The following is a 9,457-nucleotide window of genomic DNA, read 5'->3' as shown; positions in this document are numbered from 1 at the left end:
ACTGGTTTGACTTTTTTATCTTGGCGGGAAATCAAGTTCACTTGTTCAACCGAGACTTTGGTAGCTTTGTCAACTAACCGTCAGTTGCCACCTGCAGCTTTCACGATTAAAGTGCGTGGACGATTCCAGTAATTTCAGTAATTTTTCGGACAGGAATAATGTTGGTAAACTAAGTCAACCTTTTGAAAGCAAGTTTTGCTCACTGCGGCTTCCAAAGTTGAAAACTTTGAGCTATATAATATCAGAGAATAAACCAAAGCGGTAAATGAGAATCAAACGCAACAAAGGTTTGTTCATTTCTTCACTTGCCCTGTCTGAGGGCAGGAATTTACATATCAAATGTGGACAAAAAAAGTCGAATTCATCTTAGCACCACCGAAGTTAACTCACATTAAGATCATGCCAAACAAATGGTATTCTGCAGCGACGGTTCCCTGATGAACAAGCTAAGAGATCCTGTTTGTTTAGGCGGTACATATATGCTCCCACTAAGGCAGGATAATAAATCTCGTGGATGATGACATGTGTGGTGAAGCAGGTCTGTAATATCGGGTATTGTGGATAAGTTGCAAAATAAACGCCTATATGCTTTGGGAAACAAGGAATATCATTTGATTTTATGCTACTCAGCGAACAAAAGCATTGTATTCGAGAAATACACTCATTTGCAAATCGATTGGGTTTTCACGAGAAACTCAACTGAATCTCTCGTTTATGCTGTTCTACAACTGAATGTACTGCACACAGGACACCCCATGTTTCAGTTGGTACGATATTCGAGATATCGCAGCATATTTTCATAAAGGAAACTACTCACAAGGTTGTTGAAAACTCTTATGAAAATATACTTCGTTATCTCGAATATCGTGCCAGCTGAATCATGGGGCGGCCTATGTGCAGTTGTAGAATATTATAAACGAGAGATTCAGTCGAGCCTCTTGTGAAAACCAAATCGAGTTGCAAATGAGTGTATTCTCTAAAACGGTCCAATTTGAGTTCAAGTAGAACATAAGGTTGACAGAAACCCGGGAACTGCGCCTACCAGATGAACCCCAACAAGGGCAAAGTTGGCCTCGGGCTGTCGAAGAGTTTTCAGCAACCTTGTGAGTAGTTTCCTATCTGAAAAGCATTGTACATTTGGAAACCGCTTCGGGCTAATACATTTTCATAATGAGGTTGGGCAAAACGATGATGGACAGGAAAATAATTGGGCGGTGACATTGAGACGACTAGAGATGAACTAATGAACCCCTAGAGTGAATAATGAGAATGGGGGTTCGCGAAATCTATCCACAGGTGCAAACAATTGTACGGCTGAGAAAAAAAGAAAACGGTTCTCCATTAAACTGAAACTCGTTTTGTATTCCGGTATTTAGGTAAATCAAGCGCTTGGTTTGTGTTTTTTTCTCAGATCTAACGCCTGAATTACACGGGAAACATACTGTGTTAACACATTCAGAAGATAGTTTGGGTGGCATTTGACCGCAGCGTTTTGTTGCTAAAGTACGCATCAAAGATGAATGATATTTGGGCAGAATGTGACAAGCAGTAGTCGAAAGGTTACAGGAATTTTAATTCAGCAGAGATAAAACAGTCGGTGTTTTAATTCGTGACAATAAATATGTCTAATTTTAGTTACCTAAACGCATAACTTTACACAGTAAAAAGGCGAGCCTGATGGATTTTGTGGTATGAATAATGTCATTTGATGGATCAGTTACGAGGGTTCCAGTTCATCTCATCCTGCAGGCTTATTTTTTAGCTAAGGCTTAGTTTGGGAAACATTGTCCACAATGTATTTTCTCCTGGCGTTAACATATCACACAACAAAATGTGAAACAAGTGTATGAAAAGTCAATGAACAGGACAAAAAAAGCTGGGAGGATCGAGGAAGAATGTCGATTTATATCCTATTTAGAGGCTACTGTATTCCAAAAATAACGTTTCTACTGTCTTTGTAGCACTCTACTAAATACTCGCGACATGCCGTCAGAATACTATGGAGGCAATCTTAATTCTGGTTTGTTTGAACATTTGCAGTGGACATCATTCGGCGCGCAAAAATCAAAAAACCTTACAAAATAGCTTGAGGACAAATTTTCACTATTCACGCCCCCTTGGTGAAACAGCTTCCAGGAAATACGACATCCCAGAGAAGGTCACAGAGGACTTCCTACCTTGTCCTGATCAGCTTTTGAACCGACCACTTTCTACGTTCCGCCTGAGTCTAAATCGCCCTCTAAAGAATAGGTCAGTGCTTATCGTGGTCTACGCAAACAGAAAGTGTAGAAATGCTTGTGTCAATATATACCGGTTAACTCGTGTTTTAGCCTGTTCAGCAACATGTATGCGGCGTCCTGTCATAAATCAACGTTCGTTTATCTCCCGTCCAATAAAGATGGACTCTGCATTTCTGTTTATCTATGCTAACCTTATTGTGAAAAGAGATGACTGCGTGGAACTTCATGGAAGTCTGCTCTTTTCGTCTTTATTTGAGCCCTGGATGATTTTCATGGTTACCTTACGAGCAGAATCGCGTTGTCCTTTAGGCAGTGAGTCACGGTCAAGAAAATCACCTTCGAGGTTCTTGTCGTTCCTAGTGTTTTCTCGCTGCGCAGCATCATTCCACAAACCCCTACTTCTCTACAAAACAACCTGACCCAACAGTTTCGTGGTTGTTTGGTTAGTCGTGAAGACAGCAAAAAACTACGAGCAGCCAAGACAACATTTTTGTAAGGCTGAAACGGCTGTTCTGTCTTCTCGGAATCACCAATTCGGATCTGAATATCTTCTCTGCAGTTGAAAACTAATCTGCGGTTTACGGTGAATGATCTGGTCTAGTGTCAGAAGAAAGGCCTCCAAAAATCACCTCTCCTGTAAGATACGTATGGCTTTTATCTAGTTCAGTGCAACAGTCGCCTTAGAAATATCTGAGCAAACAAAAGAGCCATAACATGGGCGTAATAGACTACCAGACACATATTTCAGTGACAGACCTCTGTCAAAACCTTAGACCAAATAGAATGAAAGTATGTAAATTCACTTGATATTCAAGGTTAACATGGACCACTTGTGACCCACAAGCTGAATCACACAGTTCAGTTGTGACCAAGATACCTGGTTCACGTACTATCTAGCTGGCAGTGATTCCACCTCTACTCTTGTCGTGGACATCTGATCACATTCGAACTAATCTGCGACCATGCACTTACGCGACCAGTGCTGTTTGTGACGAACAAACCGCAAATGATCACGTTCAAAAATTTCCATTCCGTAAGCAGGTTAATCTAACGTTGACCCATTTAAGTAATTTTAGTTTACCAACCTTCCTTCGAAGTCGTGACTTTCCATGGATTTCTGCAGTATATAGCGTCGATTATGCTAGAAGATTAGACTGTTAAAACTGTTTGTCAACCTTAGTATTTGAGTGGTAAGTTTGAATTTTCCAGAGGTGATACAGTCTAGGATTATCTCATTCGCCTTTAGAGATCCTGGAAAAAAGTACGCTAGCCTTAAGTGACCAGTGTAATGAGATTGTACACTGGCCTCTACACAGAGCAAGATTTCGCAGTATTCCAGGGTTTTGAAAGTATCTGAACAGCCCAGACGGGTTAGATGCACGTATGAGTCCGTCTCATCAAAGTACTGAGTAAAGCCAAGGAATTAACGAAGTCGTCTAGATAAAAAGCGGTTCTTTGAGGGTAAATTCCAAGAAGATGAGGGAAAGCTCTTCAAGCGTAGTATTTTTAGGAACCGTTATTATCTTCTACAAGCATTAACAAACGAACATTAAGAATGATATGTTACGAACAGAAACGGGTATATCTATGCGAACATTTTGACTTGACAACACATGACACTAGTGTTATTCTAGACTCTTCTACTTGCTTAAGGTGCTTCAGCTCACATCTCCACTCCCGTAGCACCAAGAAGTACAGTCAGCACTACACAGTTCATAATGCACGGTGAAGAGGTTGTCATCAGACTAATCAGTTGGCCATTATTCGGCTGACTTGATCAAATTTACCGGGTTCAGTTAGGGCTTGCACTTTATAAAGATAAACGTGTTTCACACAACAGACGTCCGACTAGTGTGGATATTGAAATGCATGTGTAGAATTGGGTTTTTCCGATCACCACGGAGGCGGAAATTCACCTTAAGTCGGAAAAAATTCATGAAACTTTGGTCGATATCCATGCTTCCGAAAACAGTTGGCAATTATTTTATTGTATTTTCACCCTGATAATATGATTATCTTCGATTGGAAGATAATATAGGTTTTTGCGAGATATTTCGCAATCGGCTACAGTTGTCCTGGTTTTCAGCTTATTGAGAGAAATTCCGCAAAAGTTTTATTGGTGTACACATCCAGTTGATCGCATCAAATGTGGGACTTGCATCACTGCTTTTGCAAAAGGTGAAATATTATTTGGAGATTATCAAACTCTTATTTGTTTGCTCCAAAGTGAAACTTACCACAGTCAGTTCCGTTGAACGGTTCTTTCACAATATTTGCAAAAACTGCGACTCAAGAGCGGGTCTTATGCACTTGACTCATGTAGTAACCGGCAGTCGGTTGTATGCACATTTAAAGCAGTCGATATGATACTTCAAAGTTATGTTACTTCCATACGAAGCCGCACAAGATTTACTTGAGTAGCTTGGATGTTTGAGCAGAATTTCGGGAGAAAACTCCATACGCGTTCTGGTTAAGATCGCGAGGAACGTATGTCATTTCTCGCAGGAACAGTGGCTTTTTCAGGATGTGCTACTTCCAAGCGGTTACGACACAAATGTTTTTTCCAGAAATGACTTCTTTCATACATATCATTGCTTGTTTTTCCAAACGTTGACAAGAATAACCATGCGGCTCGGGATCCTCGCACTTCTACTGGCAATCGCTCTGCTTCTGGTCCATTCCGTGGAGTCGCAAACAAGCGAACCACCAACCACAGAAAGTGAGTCTTTGTTATATTGTACACGAATGAATGCTGTCACCATACTCGTCAAGTCTAGCAGCAGTACGTATCTCCAAGACTGTAGCAGCGGAAAAGGGCTTGCACTTTATAAAGATAAACGTGTTTCACACAACAGACGTCCGACTAGTGTGGATATTGAAATGCATGTGTAGAATTGGGTTTTTCCGATCACCACGGAGGCGGAAATTCACCTTAAGTCGGAAAAAATTCATGAAACTTTGGTCGATATCCATGCTTCCGAAAACAGTTGGCAATTATTTTATTGTATTTTCACCCTGATAATATGATTATCTTCGATTGGAAGATAATATAGGTTTTTGCGAGATATTTCGCAATCGGCTACAGTTGTCCTGGTTTTCAGCTTATTGAGAGAAATTCCGCAAAAGTTTTATTGGTGTACACATCCAGTTGATCGCATCAAATGTGGGACTTGCATCACTGCTTTTGCAAAAGGTGAAATATTATTTGGAGATTATCAAACTCTTATTTGTTTGCTCCAAAGTGAAACTTACCACAGTCAGTTCCGTTGAACGGTTCTTTCACAATATTTGCAAAAACTGCGACTCAAGAGCGGGTCTTATGCACTTGACTCATGTAGTAACCGGCAGTCGGTTGTATGCACATTTAAAGCAGTCGATATGATACTTCAAAGTTATGTTACTTCCATACGAAGCCGCACAAGATTTACTTGAGTAGCTTGGATGTTTGAGCAGAATTTCGGGAGAAAACTCCATACGCGTTCTGGTTAAGATCGCGAGGAACGTATGTCATTTCTCGCAGGAACAGTGGCTTTTTCAGGATGTGCTACTTCCAAGCGGTTACGACACAAATGTTTTTTCCAGAAATGACTTCTTTCATACATATCATTGCTTGTTTTTCCAAACGTTGACAAGAATAACCATGCGGCTCGGGATCCTCGCACTTCTACTGGCAATCGCTCTGCTTCTGGTCCATTCCGTGGAGTCGCAAACAAGCGAACCACCAACCACAGAAAGTGAGTCTTTGTTATATTGTACACGAATGAATGCTGTCACCATACTCGTCAAGTCTAGCAGCAGTACGTATCTCCAAGACTGTAGCAGCGGAAATCGAGATATCTCAACGTTTTAGGCGCAAACAAATTGACTGGAAAGCCCGTGGTTCTGGACTGCTGCTTGGGCTGCCAGGCTTGGGCAACTAAGCATCATCTCGGCCATCGTGCTTCCTTCGAATGGTATGGCATCAAGTCAGTTGTGTTTACTACTCACTAGTGGCGCATCGAAAGCTCAAGAACAAAAGAGCCTTCCCAGGCTGGTGTCTTACATTATGCTGTACGACAAGTTACTGGACAAGTGAGATCAGGCGGGCCATCGATGACAGATAGTATAGAGGTCAAACTAGTGAACGGTGGTTACAATATTCAACTAGCTGCTCCATCTAAATTTTTCAAAAATAACTGTGCAACGTTCTCTTTTTCTTTAGGTATGGGTACAACGCGTCGGATGGGAAGAGTACCGATTCGCGACTGTATGCATAAATGGGCGAAATGGCGGCGAATGGATCCATGGGACGATGACAATGATGACAACGATGATGATGATGACGACCGAGATGATTAGTAGGTTTGGAGTTATAATTTTGTCGTAGCAGAAAAAAACAGATTGCGAATAAAATGAGGTTGTGATGACAAAACGTCAAATTATTTATGTATTGGGAAGCGATGGGACAAGAGAGGACGGAGACCGAAGGCCTTTCTCTCCTTAGCAAGTTAGCAAAGAAACGCGATGTTTGGTAAGGTTAAAAACATTCAGACGAGCAGGGAAATGCCGCCAAAGAGTCAAAGCGTTTCTTATAAAGAGTAAAAGAGTTACACAAAAGTAATTATATGTACCAAAAGACCTGAAGACTGCTTAGGGTAAAGGTTTAGCTTCGTTCAGGAATGCGCGAATGTACAGGAGCGTTTTGTGTTTTCAGAATTCTTCAGGAAAATTACCAAACACTTCGCATACTACTTGTCTAGTGTTCATGGTTAAGGATCCACCAACCTTCAAACCGAGTGTGGTGTTGCGTGCAAACGCCGGCGTAGAATAAAACCGTTGAACTAGGAAACTCATTAACCTGTCAGTCACAAGCGTTTTGTGTTGTCAGAATTCCTTAGGAAAATTACCAAACGCTTCACATGCTACTTGGCTACTGTTCATGGTTAAGGATCCACCAACTTGCAGCCCGAGTGTGGTGTTGCGTGCAAACTCCGGCGTAGAATAAAACCGTTGAACTAGGAAATTCATTAACCTGTCACAAAATGTTGATTATTTATCAAAATAACTGAAATTCCAAAAATGCGTCGTGTTTATCGCGTCTTCCAAAATGCTCGCCAGAAACGTTTACATCATGAAGGATGAATCCAAGAATGGCAACTAGCTTATGTGTCTTTAGCGTGTCTGACCAACCGACCATTTGCGACAGGTCAATCCGAAAGGCAGTTCTTTGTTGATAAGCTGTCCACTCGAGTTCTCCGGGGACACACCTACTCAATAATGAAAATATTACCGTATTTTGAAGAAAACTTATTTTCTCAACGTCAAAGAACTTAGGTGAAGAGTTTCAGAGGATTCGATTAACACTGAACACCAAGCAAATGTGTTGTGCAGGTCGTATCCAAACCGGGAAGAATTTCACTGACTACTAATGCACGCATTACCAAATTGCCAAAACCGCCATGCACGCCAAACTGTTATATCTCCCATCTGTGTTTTTGCTTAACATATCGATTCAGTCATGTAAACTGATGTAACACCTCAACAAACTTCGAGAAATCCTGCGTAGCTGTTTGATTCCATAAATACAGCCTGAAAGAAATACAGCCGATCAGCCACCCATCATTGGGTACACTGAGGCCATGTCAAATTGCGCAAACAGTTTGTGTCGAGTCAGCTATTTAAAGGTAGGATAATCTTCAAATGTATTCACGGTATGAATGACAAACTTCAAAACGTAGTGAGAAACCATACTCTGTCGACGCATTTGGCATCTTCAGACACAAGTTCTACCACCGTTGCGTGAATACACTGAATGACGCACATCCCAAAAGGTTTTGTTTGAATTTATTGGGGAGTTTGAAATTTTTCAACTTCTTCAAATTTAGTTAAAATTGTGGCAATTTTCCGGAAATCTATTTCAAGCGATAACCTTCTGGATAGACGGTCATTAGTTTTGTGCGATTCTATCGAAACAACTTCTCCACCAACCGGATTTTTTTGCTAATATCCCAGCTTTCAGGTGAACTTTCTTGTTCAACCACATGATGTCCCACTCAAGTCCTCAGCTGACTACCAAAAATTGTGTATACATCTCGATGACAAACTTCTGCTCCGATCGAATGGTGTACGCCTTCGTTATAAAAGAATACACAGGCTGTGAATCAGGTGCGATCATTGAATCACTCAGGAAGTTTCCTTCCAGGCAGCTGTTTGCCGGCTCTCTACATGTCCTCTGCAGTGTTCCTGGCAGATCTGTAGCCTCATTTTGTCAATTTCATTTGACCAAGTATCATTATGGTACCATTTGAAACCCTACTAAAGTAAACGGTCACACTAAACCATTTGAGCCCTCGGATTTGAAATAACAACGAGGTTCCTTGCGTCTTTTGCGGTGGTTTGCTTTAGGCGTTGTTTGTTTGTTTCTAATCGGACGACTAACAAAACAGTGAGAAGTGCATTCCTGTTGTGCCATGATCCTGTCCACCAAGTTGCCTTGTGTAACGAGAAGTTTGGAACTGTCAGAGGATGCATCACGCAACTTCCGTTACATAGTTGTTGTGAATTTAGCCGTTTGTCTAGAATTCATGTTCGAAATGCCTAATCCTCCTACAAGAAACATTATCAACGATGAACGCGGATGCATGCTATTTGCATGGGATTCTAAAGAATAGGCTCTGTTGGCCGATTATGGTGAAATTTCTATCATCGTTAAGATTGGTCGTCAAATATCTACAGATTCCAAGCAGTTCGTTCGAAGTTTCCACGATGGAAGACACTACAAATTTCAGTACGTGATAAAAAGGCTTCCTGTAAGAGTGTTAGCTGAGCACCAAAGTCCACTTAGCAGATAATGAATGTCGACCGCCTCTCAATACAACACACCATCACAGTTCGTTCACTCAAACCAGACATCATAACTGTACGCTGTTGGATGGCGAAACCAACAGAATAAACGTCGAAAGGAAGTACGGTTCTTTCGGTTTATTCTTGTGAGCATAGGTGACAAACGAAAATGGTTGTTTTGTCTCATGTTTTCAGCGTTTACACCAGTATCTTGCTTCTACCCACTTTGATTCTTGTCCATTAAGCTAGATCGGTGAAGCCAGGTCTATAAGTGAGCGAAAAGAACCCTGAAATGTCTGACCCTCATCCCACAATAAACATTTTCGTTTTCTGAGCACTACTGTCGTATTCAGTATTGCGTTTTCGGTCAGATTTGACTTATCAGGAAATGGCAA

At 41.2% G+C, this 9,457-nt stretch overlaps 1 protein-coding gene across 1 annotated transcript; it reads left to right on the top strand.

The window, feature by feature from the left end:
- Positions 1-4,865: 4,865 nt before the first annotated feature.
- Positions 4,866-6,643, top strand: T265_04236 (hypothetical protein; the record flags this gene model as incomplete). The annotated part of the gene is made up of 2 exons (XM_009168929.1): positions 4,866-4,959; positions 6,442-6,643. Coding segments are annotated over 2 exons (231 nt in total), but the record flags the coding sequence as incomplete, so codon positions are not given.
- Positions 6,644-9,457: the final 2,814 nt, after the last annotated feature.

The sequence above is a fragment of the Opisthorchis viverrini genome (genome assembly GCF_000715545.1).
Source record: "Opisthorchis viverrini unplaced genomic scaffold opera_v5_68, whole genome shotgun sequence".
NCBI classification, from domain to species: domain Eukaryota; kingdom Metazoa; phylum Platyhelminthes; class Trematoda; order Opisthorchiida; family Opisthorchiidae; genus Opisthorchis; species Opisthorchis viverrini.
This window is presented reverse-complemented; position numbering and strand designations above follow the sequence as displayed.